Here is a 16,802-nt window from a genome sequence, read left to right as displayed (position 1 = left end):
AACCGCAAAGGCTATGATCAAGCGGATGGTGGTACATCTGGCAACAGGTGCAAATATCTCATCATAGTCTATACCTTCCTTTTGGGAGAAGCCACGAGCGACAAAACGAGCCTTATATTTTTCCGTACTTCCATCTGCTGCATGCTTTATCTTGTAAATCCATTTAGAAGTGACAACTGTCTTGTCCCGGGGTCTGGAAACTACTTCCCAGACATCATTCTTCATAATAGACTCATATTCTTCGGTCATAACATCCTTCCATACTTGATGCTTGATGGCTTCTAAGAATGATGAAGGCTCATTTTGTATGATCGTGCTCATGATGGTCAAGTATCCCTGATACCCGTTGGGTTTCTTACTTTCACGAAAGGTTCCTCGGGGTGCAGTGTGTCCTTCAACATCATCAAGTAGCCCCCTAACCCAAGAGGGCCTCTTCCTAGAAGAGGAAGGCTTAGGTGGATCAATAGGATGCATCAGTTCTTCCATATCAGGCATTGTTTCATCATCCTTTTCTTTCAGTTCCTTGGTGTAGGCTTCTTGAGAGTTCCAAAGTCGGAAGATTGTCCACCTTGCTGAGGGCCATATCTTCGTCAAAGGTGACATCATGAATAATCATGACTTCCCTTTGACCAGCTACATAGATTCTATAGCCCTTAGTATTTTCACCATAGCCCACGAAGATTCCTTTCTTTCTAGATGCACCCAATTTATTCATTTTCTCTTTCGGCACATGAAAATATACAGGGCTTCCAAAAATTCTAAAATGAGATACGTCAGGTTTCTTACTGGTGAACATTTCTTCAAGAGTCTTGGAACCCAGTGCTTGATGAGGGCATCGGTTTATACATATACGGCGGTGTTTGCAGCTTCGACCCATAGAAAATTCGAAAGTCTTTGATCATGGAGCATGGCACGGACAGCTTCCACAATCGTATGGTTCTTCCTTTCCACCACACCATTCTGTTAAGGAATATATGGTGTAGTAGTCTCCCTCTTGATGCCAACCTCTTTACAGAAGTCATGAAACTAGTTAGATTCGTATTCAGTCCCATTATCAGTCCTTAAGATCTTGATATTCTTTTAGTTTGATTCTCGATCAAGGCTTTTAAGTGTCGAAACCAAGAGAACACTTCATCCTTATTTTTCAAGAAGTATATTCAAATCTTTCTAGAATAGTCATCTGTAAAAGTAAGTTAATATGAATATCCTCCCAAGGAGTTCACATGCATCATACCAGATATGTCTGACTGAACCAGTTGTAATATATCGGAGGTCTTGCTTTGGCTTGAGGGGAATGGTCCCCTTTTGAGCTTTCCTTCAGCACATCCCGGACATACACCTTCTTTCTCTACTTGGAATTCATGCATCCCTGTTACCATTTGTCTTACATCGGGTAGAGCTTTGTAATGAAGGTGGGCAAACCTTCGATGCCAAAGTTCGAACTAAAGAGATGTGTCACAAGACATGACACCTAGTGGACTTCCACCGACCTGATATAATGAATCAACTCGAAACCTAAGAGTGAAGGCATCTTAAACATTATTTTTCCATATACGTACCTTTCCATCACTTAAGATTACATTGCAACCTTTGTCTTCCATTGCCGAGATGGACACCAGGTTCTTTTTGAGGTCAGGTACATATAATACATCCTGTAAGTGGATTGTATCACCTTGATTCAATTTGAGAGAGACATTGCCTACACCTTTCACGGGATATTTCATATTATCTCCAAGGACAATTTCCAGGTTAGTTTCTTTCTCTATCAGATTATGGAGAACTTCTTTGTAACTAGTGAAGTGCCTTGAGGCACCACTATCAATGAGCCAAATTCCCATTGAGTCCGAAGGAGCAGAGGTAGATAGAGCAGCTGGTAGATAATATTCATCCTGCTTATTTTCAACAATGTTGGATTCATACCTGGAATTTCTAGCCTTCTTGAATGATTGTCCTCTTCCTTGATTTTCAGCACTCCTTTTACCTTTGAATTTGCCATTCCTTTGATTGCCATGAGAGGGAATTTGATCATTGTCCCGGTGTGAGTCCTTTCTATCAGGGCACTCCCTTGCATAGTAACCTGCTTTATCGCAAATGTAACATCGTCCTTTTCTTCCACCCTTAGGTCCAACTTTTCTTTTTGATTTAGTCCCGGAATTATTTATTTTCTTAGCATGAGAAGAAAAGGCAGCAAGAGGACCTTTAGGCATGGACATTTCTTGCTCTTCTACCCTTGTTTCTTCTTGAATGCATCTAGCCATTAATTCCTCGAAACCAGGAATTACATTATTGTTCAGAAGAGTAGTCCTAAACATGTACCATTCGGATGGTAATCCTCCAATAGTCGTGAGTGCCATTTGCCTATCAGTAATAGTCTCCCCAATAGATAGGAGATTGTTCCTGATCTTGGTGATTCTTAAGAAGTATGCTTGCATACTCTCATCTTTTCCCTTCTTAATTTCCTTCAGCTTATTTCTAAGAAGCAAAACTTGATTTGCATCATTAAATTTAAATAAACTCACCAGTCTATCATAGATTTCCTTGGAGGTGTTTAGGTCGGAGATGTAGGCCACCAGGCACTTGTCGATAGAATCTCGGATGATCTTTTTTGTTTTGACTTCATTGGTTTTCCATTTGTTCCTGGCAACAATGGGTGCATTTGATGGAGGCTCAACAATATTGCCTCTCACATGGTCCAATACTCCTTGATCTTCTAAGGTTAGATTGATTGACATCTTCCATCCATGATAGTCAGCTTTCTCACGGAGCTTGTCTTCGGTAGGGAAGAGCGTTGAGGGCCCCATAGTTCTTTTAGGATATCCTTGCCAATCTTCTCTTCGGTGATTGCTCTTGCTCTTGCTCGGGATTTGTCTTCACCTCAGCTCCGGTACGATGTTAATTTATGGTATGTTCTATGCTTATAGCAGTTTACTTGTCTTTCTTATTATAATCCACAGATTAGCAATCACATGTGCATAAAGTAAAGTGTAGATAGAACATTAATCGATCGACAGAAAACAAGCCAAGACAAGAGACACAAGATGTGGCGGCTAGCCAGGGACAAACCCCAATGCGGGGCAACCCTTTGATCAAATCTTCCTTTATCTTTAATAATTCAGCAGAGAGAAATAGTACATAAATCTGATTTACATCAGCAGCAACAAACCCTAGATCAGCCAAACTAGGGCAAACAATATCTTGCAAACCGACCATCGGATCGACTTGATTCCTTCACCAAAAAATGTGGCCTTTAGAGGAGATCCAGATTCACCTATAACGCAATTCCGAGAGGCAGACTGATGGTCAACGCTGGTCAAACTTTGGTTTTGCAGTTGTAGCCCTAAATTCTGCACCTTCCTTCCACATGTGTGAGAGAAGAGTCTCTTTCTGCGCAGTAAGAGAAGAGCCTCTTTTCTGCGCATAAGAGAGAGAGAGAGATGTGATGAGTGAGTGAGTCCAAATGAGGAAAATACCTCTTGTATTTATACACAATTGTTGATGATTGAATAGATGCGACTGTTGGGCTTCTGAGCCTACATGAGTTGCTGGTCGACTTGATAATTATTCCATAATCAAAATAAATTCATATCTCCATAAATACTTATCAGAATCGGATGATACTTAGATCAATCCTACACCTCTCAATGAGAGGAATCTAATAAAAATATTATCAGCCATGAATAAGATGACCCACATGGAGTTTGGCCCTAGTTGTCAATTTTAACACCCCTCAACCTCCACAACCCTCCGCAATAACTAGGCTTCAAGTGATGGGCGTCACATAGAGAGAATCCACCCACCATGACACTCCATTCGAAAAAGGAGAGTGAAACTAGAACTACTACGTAAGATAAAAGCATGTAATCACAAATAGAGAAGAGGATCTGGAATTGAAATATGATATCACCTTGCGGGAGAAGTGAATCATTCCACCTAATGTGCCTGAAGAGAGGAGAAAAACACAACAATAGTTTCCTCTTCCCTAAATTGTAATTGGAATGTATGCAATTGAGCCAATTGAAGTGACAATTCCCATAACCATTATGTTGTCATGAATTACCACTTATCACAATAAAATGCCAAGGTTGAGGGCATGAGTGTTGCAGTCGTTGTTGGGCATGTGTAGGGTGACAAGAACCTCAACTTCACGTTCTTCTCCTGGTTGCTTCCATCCCAACACCTTACATTCTCATGCCCTATGTCTGCATCGAGATATCTCACTGCAGATCGAATTACTCCTCCCTCTTCCCGGATCTCAGAGAATGACAAGCGATATATCAGTACCAGACTCTTCATCATGGCCACCCTCCCAACACACTTCATGCTATCAAACTGATCATTGTGTCGTCCTCTCAATAGCACACTTGAGGGTAAGTTTAATGACAGTTAATCAGTTGTTACACTGGTCGAGAGTGTGTTGCCATGACCCTCGACTCATTAGTACCCATTCCCTTGTCTCGAAAATCACTCTATTCGAAAAACTTTATATATTATCTACTAATAAAAAATATATATATTTACTTATCATATTTTTCTTTTAAACATTAAAATATCAAAATATTTTTATTATGACAGATCTCTTAATTTTTTAATTAAATTTTAAATAAATATTAGTTGTAATTAATAAACAAAATGTAACCTATTTCTTAATTTTATAAATAATTTTATATTACATTTTTAAAATTCACTCATATTTAATAAACAAAATACATTTAATAAACAATATTCATGAATAGTTTTACTATCAAACTGCATTCCTGAATTCCCTCGGCATTTTTCATTAAAAAAATTGGCATCAAACTCCACTCCTGAATTTCCTACACCCTTTTTAATAAAAACAAAAACATATCATATTCAAAGTGATCTATCCTATGGTTGCCTTTTCACATTTTTTCCTAAATATGTATTAAAAAATCGTTAGCTTTCTGAATTATTGGCTTTATTGTGTTAGAGTCAGACCATCATCTCGATTCAATTCCCAAGCTTGATATTCAATTTGGCCCTCCATTCTCGTATCAGTCCATTTCTTGTTTCCAAAGTTTGACTAAATGTTCCTTGAACTTGCATGCTTTTAGGTTTTTTGGAATACGAGCTGCCACTATAACATCAAGAGCATAACCAACCACCTGCAAGTCGGGTATACTAAGTTCTTATGATTTTAGCAAGAGCAGACTCACGGGAAATGGGAATCCACCCCTCTAGCCGCCACCACAGTAGGTCATCCCCGAGCTTCGCCCATGTAACTTACCGTCAAACCACACATCGTACAAGTGAAAGTGTCATTATCAAACAAGTCATGCCTGCCATTCAAGTTTAGTCCTAGTTAAAGCTCAAGTTGCCATGCCAGTTTAGTCCTAGTTAAAGCTCAAGTTGCCATGCCGACCCTACCTACCTACCTACATGTTCCAAAGGGAAAGTGGGTCCTTGGAATAAGCACTGTACACAGGCCGTTTTGGGACTTTAAACACTTTATTCAAAGCCAGATAAAATAATCAGTCCGTTGGGAGGAGGAAGGTCTTTGTAAAACGTAGAATCTGCTGCAACCTGAATGAAACATGTGTTAGGTACGATAATGAATGCGTGCACTAATATATTTTTGCCAGAGTGAAAGATAAACACGATGTAGTTGATTTACATTGGCTTGTTACTGTAGTTTTTGCAGCAGCAGCGACTGCTGTGAGGAGCTATAGGATGAAATGTCAGTGCCCATACTGCGCAAGCAGACAACAAAATTTGGCGTTTTCTTGCTTCCTGTACAGTGGAGAATAGGGTGTGGGACAGAGATTTAGAACAGAGATTTGACACTGATGAATGTGAAACAGGGTACTGATTGGCTTTGCTTTATTCTTTTCTGGTAAGATTCGGAACAAAGGATCAGGATATATGCAACGTTGCATTATTGTTTAATAATCTGCAGTAAGAGTCAAAAGTTTTTTCTTCAGCAAATATCGTTTTCTTATGGCTTCTTTATACATAATAATAGAACTGGCCCATATAAGGTTTGAGCCATCTGCAATTTAGTGAGAGTGGGCTCTCTCATTACTTGAACTATAGCTTGGTAGAGAAATCCCGTGTGGAGTTTTATCCTGATCCCAGGCGCTGAAAATGATGAATGGTACGTTGTTTAATGCTTTTAGCTCAGTTCTACAGTAGTCTATAATTAAAAGAAAATGCTTGATGGTATGTAGGTTTTTGTATTTAGGCCAGCTGTAGAGTAGTCCCTTGTTGGAAAAATGATGGATGGTAAGTGGGTTTTGCTTTTAGGTCAGTCATAGAGTAGCCTATATTTTGAAAGAAAATCTTGCTGCTGCATTGCAGATTTCTAAACAGAAGCTTCCTTTGCAACAAAGATATTGTAAGACAATGTGGTTTAGAGGGTAGACCTTGAACTTTGAAGACATAGGATGAAAGTATGAAAGGGATAATCGGCTCCAACAACTAGTGTAAACATGAAGACTTTTATGAACAGCTACTGGAAGATTGAAAGACAAGGGCAGGATGAGGCAAGGCCAGAGAGATTTGCAAAAAAGCGATACATATTCCTGGGTTTGTTGGTCTTTTTCCTTGGAGTTGCCATTGCTTGTTTAGCAGTTGGATTAGAAAGAGTACTCTTCAATAATGAGGGGGCGCCTAGTTTGAAAGATGGAATGAAAACCATACAGATGGTTTGCAGTGGCACCCTCTATCCAGACACATGCATTCGTTCACTTTCTTCGTTCCCTGGAGCAATGAATGCGTCTACCTTGAAGCTGGTTGCAATATCCATCAGAGTAAGTATGGAAGGAATCAGTCAAGCAATGCAAACTATGGAGAACTCGATTCAGGATGAAACAGATCACATGGTGTCATTGCCTCTCAATGACTGTGTGGAGCTTCTCGAGTATTCACTAGATGGATTGAATTCGTCCTTGACTAAGCTTTTAGAATCCAATTTAGATGATATCTCTGATTTGCAGACATGGGTAAGCTCATCTCTGACATATCACACCACATGCTTTGATGGCCTCGGTAATACAGAAGGAAATCCCATTGATTACATCATGGAAGAGGGCAATAATGTGTCTCAACTCTTGAGTAATTGTTTGTCTCTCATCAAGGCTTTGCCAATGTTGGTAGGAGGGTCTGCAACTCCACCACATTCAAGGCGTTTGCTTTCGGATGTGGGAGATTCTGCTCAGCTTCCCAGCTGGATTTCGGAAAGAAAGAGGAGGTATTTACTTGAGGATAAATCACTAGTTCCAGATATAGTTGTAGCCAACGATGGAAGTGGGAATTATACAAGGATCCAAGATGCAGTAGATGCTGCTCCTCTGAGCAGAAATCAGAGCTATGTGATTCATATAAAAGCCGGGGTTTATGAAGAGAATGTCATTGTTTCGAAGAAAACGATCAACATTGTTTTCATTGGTGATGGTAATAGTAACACTATCATCTCCGGAAGCAAGAGTGAGAAAGATGGAATGACTGTTTACAGATCAGCCACTGTGGGTAAGTTGTCCTTGGCCTCTTTCTCTGTTACATGTTTGCATAATACAAGGGTATATATCATTTCATCTTGCCTTGCTGTCATTTCCTTGTATACTCTTGTCAATAGCCTTGATTATGTCCCATCATATCTCTTAGGTAGGGTGTCTACGATTCCAGCAAGTGCGAATGCTGCATTGTTTCGAAAGTATAAGCTAAGTAAAAAGATAAATCTTCCCAGCAAAGTTGCAATACGTGCCTGTACCACAAATCTGATGGCTTTAGTTAATGCCTTCTATGAGATAATGTTTCATACTAATGTTCAAAAGACCCATCTAATCGCCCTCCCTCAAAATTTTCTCTTATAGGTTAATTTACTTAAAAGGAAAAATAGTGTCATGCTAACTAGTCATTTCTCTAAAATATCCTGTTTTTGATTTAATATCTGCCAGAGATAGTTCTGTTTGGAGGTTCAAAATGCTCATTCCCTCCCTGTTTATCAAATTTGGATAAGTTCATTGTTTATGTGAAATTGCCAATTCTCTCCCTGTTTGTCAAATTCGGATAAGTTCATTGTTTATGTGAAATAGTTTGGCCTGTTCAGTCTATAAAATAGCTTTCATTCGATCTCTCTATCTCTCTAGCATGCAAACTTGTTTACATTTTTATTATTTGATATTGCCTCTTATTTTTCAAGGCCCGGTCTCTTTCCATTCCCTTTTTCTGTATTAGCATCTACATTATCATAGAAAATTTGAGTCTGGCTACGCCAAATATTTGACATTTCTATTCATAAGTTTTCGCAGAGTCTTGTGGACATTAGATGGAGTCAAGAGGATGTTGAATATTAAACTTACTGAGATTTATGGTTCTGATTGATAAGTATTTTGTTTTACTGTATGTTTAACTTATTTCGAACTTCTGGTTCCTTAAAATGATGGCACTATTCTGTTTTCAACAGTCATATTAAGTGACACTTTTCTAAAAAGGCTTGGTAGCCTCTTTTATCCCTGTATTTGTTAATTGTTGTGAGATTCTCTGCAGTAGCATCTACGCATACATCATCACAGTAAATTTGAGTCTGGCTACCCCAAATATTTGACATTTCCATTCTTAAGTTTTCACAGAGTCTTATGGACCTTAGATGCAATCAAGAGGATGTTGCAACGGAGTTTTAAACTTACTGAGATTTATTGTTCTGATTGATAATTATTTTGCTTTATTGTCTACTTAACCTCTTTCAAACTTCTGGTTTATTGGACCTTAAAATGATGGGACTATTCTGTCTTCAATAATCATGTTAAGTGACACTTTTCTAAAAAGGCTTGGTAGCCTCTTTTGTCCCTGTATTTATTAATTAGTTGTGAGATTCTCTGCGAAATAGAATCTAGATTCAATACCTTCACCTTAAATTTGTGAGACTTGCTTCTGTGAGAAGTTCAGTAACCTCATTATTCTTTCTGTTCACTCGGTCTTTCAATCCATTATTTATATAATACATGTTGAAGGTAGCATCTTTATCAGTGCATCTTGGTCGGATGATCCTCTGGGTTGATTTGTTGTTGAAAGGATTAGTTGACTTTAAGCAGTCAACTGGTGACCCTTATCGAGCATCAATTTGTTGACTGGCTTTCACCAGTCAACTGACTCTACCAGTTAGTTATTCTCTTTGTAACTATCTAGCTTCACCCATACAAAGCAGTCAAATAACATTGAAATGGTTGAAGAGTTGGACATAATGGAGATTGCTAGACCCTTTAACGGAGATTGCTGGACCCTTTTTGCTACCATATATCATTTACTTTTTCTTCCACTATCCACTATCTATGTGCAGATGATATGATCTTTTTATATTTACTTTCTTTGTATATAACCTATGTTCATCTACGTGTTTACGAGTCTATTCTGTATTCTTGTATAGACTTAGGATACAACATATATGAATGTATAAGTAGACTTGTACTTCTATCTAGAATACATTATAGAACATCACAATTTTTTGCCTTACAGTACCAGCAGCCTCATCTAATCCACTTCTCTTTCATCGAGACTTAGGATTCTTTCCATCATATTTAAAAGGTAGTTATGCCTAATAGATCCATGCTCTGAATGGCAAGAGAAAACCCTTTAAGTTTCTATTTATATTGAATAGTTGTCATATATTCACTTTCCTTTTTCTTTATAAAGAAAACTAGTGCCATTGCATGCAAGTCTTATTCCTAAAACTAATTTCGTTTTATCACATGCATTTGAGAAAATTGCACAATTTTCTAGTTGCTTTATTACATGCATTTCTTTATTCACCATTTTTTTGTCATCTCATAAGGCAGAGTGAACCTTAGTTTTAGAATTGTTTTCCAGCTGCTTTTTTCCTTTCAGTGCCAATGGCTTTCTAAGTGCCTGCATATAGTGACAATATGTTAGGTTCGTTTAGCATATAACTAATATAAGCATTTTTGGTGATGAAGCTATTGATGGAAATGGATTCATTGCTCGAGATTTGACAATTGAAAACAATTCGGGTCCCAAGAGTATGCGAGCAGTTGCTCTTCGAGTGAGTGCAGACCAAACGGCCTTCTTTAATTGCTCATTCAAGGGATATCAGGCAACTCTATATTCACACACACTGCGCCAATTCTATAGAGAATGTACAATATTTGGCACAGTGGACTTCATCTTTGGCAACTCTGCTTCATTATTTCAGAATTGCACCCTAATGGTTTTAAAGCCACTTCTGGGACAAAAAGGCACTTGTACAGCACAGGCCAAATCTGATCCCAATCAAAACACTGGATTTTCTTTTCAGAAATGTAGGGTTGATGGAACCCATGAACTCTTATCCTCGTCCAAAAACTTTACTACATACCTGGGGAGACCTTTGAAGCAATACTCATGCACAGTTTTCATCCATTCATATCTTACCAGAGTAGTGGACCGTGCTGGATGGCTCGCAACCAATGAAGATCTAGTTCTAGTGAATGTATTCATGGGAGAGTTTCAGAATGAAGGCCCTGGAAGCCAAGCTTCTGAGAGAGTGTACTGGTCCTTACAAATCTCTGAAGAACTAGCAAGTTCATTCAGTGTCCAGAACTTCATCTCTGGATCAAAGTGGCTTCCACTAACTCATATTAGATTTGAAGAGCTGAAATGACTTTACCCTCAACAATTCTGCTGTTAGTTCTGTTGCGACATGTTTTTGTTATGTCACAGAGAAATAGAGGATTCTGAAAGGAAAAAGTAATCCTGTTAATATCTTTGGCATAGATATATATGACAACTCTGGAAGATGATAACACTGGAGTATTCTTTGAAGATGCAGAGTTCATCCTAGAGGAGAACCGTGAAGTTAAAATGAACAGAGATTTGAGTCACTGTGTGTATTATTTTGAAAGGAACTAAGTTTGAGCGCAGGATAATTTAGAAGCATTGTTGCATGGGTACTTCCATCCCCTCCTGTACCGTACCTGCACCACATCCTGATTCTATCATCCTTTACTAAAGAAATCAACATACCTATACCTACCCATAGTTCAAAAGGTTTTCATCCCTGTACCCACATCTTCCCTCAGCTGTACACATGCAACATGGCTTAGAAGCTTTAGATCCAATAAACTTTAAGTGCACTTTTATTAAGAGAATGTTATCCTGTGTCAAGTCAATGTGGATGCAGGAGCAGAGACAATTACCGAGGCATTCAAGGTATTATAATGGTAGAGTGTTTGGTTTATTACAGTCAAATTGTAATATTGGCATTATTGGTTGTGCCTTTATGTTAGCTATATAATTTACTAAGCCTTTTGGTTTTGCTGATGTTTAATGATAATTTTGGTATCTTGGAATTTACAAGATCTCATCATTCATGTGTAAAAGCAAAGATAAACAGAGAAAAAAGAGATAGATCAGGTGGTCTCCTCTCATTATCACAAAGATAGTGCTCTGTAACAATACATGAGATATTGAGTGGTTCCTGCAGTTATGTAACTTGCAAAGACAAGTAAAAGAATTAAACTTACATGCATTGTTGGTATCACTGGATCCCTAGGATCAAGTATATAAGGAACTACATTATAATGGCAACAGTAACAGTAACTGTAACTCATTCACCATCGCAAGGCAAAACCACACACAGATTATGCTACTTCAACAAAATAACAGTACAAGAGGAGATACAACTGTAGGCGGTCCCAATTACAATTACTAAGTATATATCTGCACTTTGAAATGATGCCCCAGAAGCTAATTTATGGCAAATCTTAACATTGATGGGCCCTTCTCACATTTTTATCCTTGCATCCCTGCACCATATCGGACTGTGAACTTACGAATGTAATCAGAAGTTATCATTTATCCTCTACCACTAAACTTTCCAAACTTTGTGATAAAACTTCTATGTAGGTTCACCTGCCCCCCATAATCGAACCTTGTGAATACACCAACCATCGCACCAGTCTATTCAGCTTACTGAAAGCTACCCTCAACTTCAATGTTTTCAGGAATATGAATCACCATTCCGAGGTTCTGGTAGGAATTGTCTATCATTTGTGCTGAGAAAAAACCGAAAAACTGAAGAGAGACCAGATATCGATATTAAATCTAGATCTATCCGGCCTTGATGTTTAATTATATATAATTAAAATATATAATTATTATTTTTTAATTTTGATGTTGATTCAAAATAACATTATATTATATAACATCTTACATAATTAACATTATCTTACATAATATTTTACATAATTAATGTTTTACAACATTGCTGTCATATTGAGCTGTAGAGCATCTCTTGTGCAAAAACATACATGATAATTCAGTCATAAGAGAGTCTAATATAATTTTCACTAAAAAGCAATAATTTTAAACATTTCACAAAAAACAATAATAATAAAAAATACACATTTTGATATTTTATTTTTTTTCTTCAAAAAATAATGCTTTACATAAAATGTAAAGTGAAACTCACATAGTTATAATTGAATACTTATTTTTATCATAAGATCTCAAAGTGAACATTACAACTATAATTAATTAATAGTTCTCAAAATTGAACTTGATTTGCAAGTATAACTTAAATGTAGTTAATGATATCATATAATCTATATTCATCATCTTCTAGAGCTTCATTACTTCTTCTCTCTATGCATGTGATTAATATACACATAAAGCTTCATTTGTATCTACCACATAAAATATTGATAAATATATAATAACAAAAATAACATTACACAGAAAATATTACCATAGTAAAATTATTATTATTATTATTTAATTATTTTTAAAAGTAATTATAATCCTTTTAAAATAATTATTGTTATTATTAAATAATTATTATTGTTATTAATATATATGGTTAGTGAATAATTAAATAATTATAATTTTAATAATACTAAAATTTAAATAATTTAAAATTATTAAATAATTAAATAATATTGAATAATTTAATTAAATAATAATATCATTGTTAGAAATCACATAGGAGAATTCTTGCTAACACGTTTCGAACCATCCAGTGTGGTTCATAGTCAAGGCAAGATGAAGAGACAGATCATGGCATAAGCTTAAATAGAGAGCAATGTAAAGACCCCTGGTTTAGATAATAACTATAAAAACAACGGGTTTATATATATTATATTTTAATTTCAATAATAAATGGCTAGTTTATATATTTTTATCTTTAACTTCAACTATAAGCAATAAGTTAAATATGTATAGAAAAAAATTAAAAATTCTAAAAGTCAAACTTCAAATAAGGAGCGAAAACAAAATGAGTCCCTATTACTAAATAATTGAGTCAAGATCCTATTAATAACTTTTTTTTTTAATTTAATGAGAAAAATGCCAAAATAAAAAACATATTCATAAAATGTAAATAAATAAAATTCAAACTAAAAATAATCAAAGAAAGACTAAGAAACAAGGTCAACCATAAAATAAGGGCCAAGGCCCTATAGAGAATTCAAGGAATTAATAACATAAACAAAGTCTAATAAAAATTGCAACCTAAAGAAGATCAAGATGATAATAATAATAATAATATCCATTTTTAAGGTCACAGCGAAGCTAGACACCAAATTGGTGTATGAGACCCCCTTGTTTGTGGGACAAGGAACCCACCTCCGCGCAGCGATTTGAATGCTAAGTCTACGAAGGCATACATACTCTACCCCCCTCTAGTTTTGAACCTGTGACCTCTTAGAAGGAAACACATGCTCTTAACCATTAGGCCCACTCAAGCTGAAAAACTTATTAACAAAAACCTTTGAAAAACATGTAAAAGAAACAAACATATTAAAATATAACAAAATAAAATAAAATAAGAAGACAGGATGGGGACCCAACTTCTGCTAATATTCCAACCATCGTCTCTATTCAAATTATTGAGCCTTTTCTCGACTTCTAGGGCCTCCCTAAATTTTTGATGATGGAAATGACTAACCCTAGCAATGACTTGGGCATCCTCAATGCATATGTGATGCTTAGATTTATTTGCAGTGTCTGCCAAAGGAGAGGAGTGGGTCCTACCATGATTAATGTCAGCGGCATGTTCGCGAATCCTTTGATTAATCGAGCAATCGGTCTCACCTATGTAGCGAGTCCCACAAGATCAAGGGATAACGTAAACACCTTTCATATTTTTAGGGTCCACTGGGTCTTTGACAGATCTTAAGGAACTCAGATCGTATTTAGAGGCCTAAAGGTTGAAGTAACCTTATGCTTCCTTGAGATCTTCGCAATCTTGTCAGTGGTCCCTTGGATAAAAGGGAGATGTATTATTGGAAATTGATCCTTGGGATCTTTCTTAGCCCTAGGACCTTTTTTGGCTTTGAGGAAAACCTTAGTACATTGGTGTCTACACTACCCATTATTAATCAAAAACCTCTAGAGGTGCGCTTTCTCGTCATTAAGATGGTTTTCATTAGAAACTCTTAAAGCTCTAGTTGCTAATGTGTTGAGAACACTAAGCTTTTGAGACAGGACATGATGAGATTCAGCATGAAGATATTGCTCCGTGTGAGTTTTCTTCTGAAAGACTTGATGGGAAAAATATCCATCATCATTCCTTGAAAGGAGGATGTTAAGGAAGGGAAAACTACCATTGCTTTCATATTCCATGGTGAACTTTATGGCACTCAACTGATTGTTAAGATGACAGAAGAAAAGGTCCAACTCTTCCTTACCATGGGACCAGATGACACAAGTGTCATCCACAAACATCTTCCACAACTTAGGGAGAAGACGAGAAGAGGCAAAGGCGTTAGATTTGAAATCCTCCACGAAAAGATTTGCCACCAAAGGGGAGAGGGGGGAACCCATGGTGACACCATAAGTTTTCTCATAGAATTCTCCATCAAAAGAAAAGAAAGTAGAGGTGAGACAGATATCAACTAATCTAGCGGTATCAGGATCCGTAATACACTTGATGACTTCAATTGTCTCATTGATGGGGATTTTAGTGTAGAGAGAGACCACAACAAGTCTCTGCTCTCTTATCATGATATAGCTTCTAGTCTTTTAGAAAGTGTTTTTATGGTATTGCATCTTGGGTTAGCTGTATCTCTTGCTCTTTCACCACCAAGGGTGATCATGGTGATGTTGGAGCTAGCTCTTGTATTGGATGTAATAGCCCTGCGAATTCCCCGCTTTGGATCCTTCCCCTCTCCATAGTTCCTCCCTCTCGTCCTGTGCAGCTCGATGGTTCCACTGATTCCCAGGTTATATCTACTAATGTGGCAACAGATGGTTAGGGTTCGAGTGTTCCAGTTGATCTTGGTTGCTCATCAGACTCGCCTCTCTATCCTCCATCCTATTATTTCCCCATTGAAGGTCAACCTCTTTCATTTAATAATTTCTTTGTCCATTTTGGATCTTCCCCATTTTTCATTTCTCCTGGTTCGCATGGTTGTTTTCGGTCACCTACTGGTCGTCCCTCCCCTACCCCCTTTCTCCCCTCGATAGTGGATGGATGGTCTCCCTTTAACGTCAGTTTTCTCATAACTAGTGGCACTCCCCTTGTCACCTTTCCATCGTTCCACCAACACCGACTCGGTCTCAATTCACTGCATATGACCTTGTCTGGATGCGTTGGAGGTTAGCAATGATATGGAGGTGATCTCCTCGTTGGCTATTACTCGGTCCCTCTTCACCAACTCGGGTTCAGACATGGTTCACTTCTCTCGAACTCAATTGTATTGTGTCTCTATTGGTGTTGACTCTGACTTCAAAAATGTTTCTGCAGAGTCGTTACCTTCTAATATGGTGGTTTCAGTTAGGTCTTTTAATACATTCTTGAAAAGAGTGCATACTATTAATAACAATATAAAAAATATAATAATAATATTAAAAATTTTCTGATTAATGATAATAGGGGTATTTCTATTAATAACTTTAATAGAAAAATGAGTATAATAAAAATAATAATAACATCAATAATGATGACTCTCCATTCAATATTAATAATAGGAATAATATTAGAAATAATAATAATAATGTAGTTTATAGTAGGACTTTATGTTCGAGTAATAATGGTTGTTCTAATTCTCTTTCCCCCTCCAGTAATAGGCTTATCAATCTCTCTAGCTTTTCTTTTGACCCTTCGGTTTTTAGTCTATTGGAGAAAGGTTTAATTTTTTCCCTTGCTCCTAGAAAGATCCCAGTTAATGATATCATTTGTGACATTGAATATGGTATTAGAGACTTACCCGATGTCACTAAAGATATCATCTGGCAAGATTGTGTTGTGGTCCTTAGGAAGTAAAATCCCCCCAAGAACAATATCACCAAACTTGAGTTTTATGCTCTCAAGGCATTAAACGATAACAAGGATGTTGTTGTTCTCAAATCCGACAAGGGTGGTGGTATAGTTATTCTTGATAAAGAGGATTATCAAAGGAAGATGTTGGACCACCTTTGTAATAGTGGGAGCTACAGGAAATTGAATAAGGATCATTTGAAGAAAATTTCCAAAAATGTGGCTCTTGCTATAAAATCTAGTAGCTTGGTCAACTCACTCAGTCATAAGCTTATTGAAAGTAGCCCTCTTACCCCTAGAATCTATGGCATTCCAAATATTCATAAGGTTGGGGCTCCTCTCAGACCCATTGTCAACACAATAGGAGGGCCGACCTATATTCTTGCTAAATATTTAGCCCTGAAGCTTATGCCCCTTGTTGGCCATACACAATCCTTTGTCAAGGACTCTGCATTGTTTGTCAATGAGTTAAAGAGTATCAAACTTGCTCCCAATGACAAGCTTGTGAGTTTCGACGTGTTCTCCCTCGACACTAATATCCCCATCAATGAGGCCATTGAAGTCATCAAGCGTATTACGGATCTTGATATTGCTA

At 37.1% G+C, this 16,802-nt stretch overlaps 1 protein-coding gene across 1 annotated transcript; it reads left to right on the top strand.

Annotated features, from left to right (window-relative positions):
• Positions 1-5,617: 5,617 nt before the first annotated feature.
• LOC149198702 (putative pectinesterase/pectinesterase inhibitor 28) lies at positions 5,618-11,473 on the top strand. The gene is made up of 4 exons (XM_089402124.1): positions 5,618-5,851; positions 5,997-6,112; positions 6,316-7,485; positions 9,930-11,473. Exons 3-4 carry the CDS (start codon positions 6,447-6,449, stop codon positions 10,610-10,612), a joined length of 1,722 nt encoding a protein of 573 aa, XP_089258250.1. The 5' UTR covers positions 5,618-5,851; positions 5,997-6,112; positions 6,316-6,446; the 3' UTR covers positions 10,613-11,473.
• The last annotated feature ends 5,329 nt before the right edge of the window (positions 11,474-16,802 follow it).

This window comes from Pinus tabuliformis, chromosome 2_1, assembly GCF_031772625.1.
Source record: "Pinus tabuliformis cultivar Carrire ecotype Pingquan chromosome 2_1, CPIR1, whole genome shotgun sequence".
Taxonomy (NCBI): domain Eukaryota; kingdom Viridiplantae; phylum Streptophyta; class Pinopsida; order Pinales; family Pinaceae; genus Pinus; species Pinus tabuliformis.
The sequence above is the reverse complement of the archived record's forward strand: the minus strand, read 5'-3'. Positions and strand labels throughout refer to the sequence as shown.

Excerpts from the sequence above, each read along its gene's own strand:
- LOC149198702 (XM_089402124.1), top strand. The coding sequence starts at position 6,447 with ATGAAGACTTTTATGAACAGCTACTGGAAGATTGAAAGACAAGGGCAG. Across the intron at positions 7,486-9,929 it reads TTACAGATCAGCCACTGTGG|CTATTGATGGAAATGGATTC; the intron begins GTAAGTTGTCCT and ends TTGGTGATGAAG.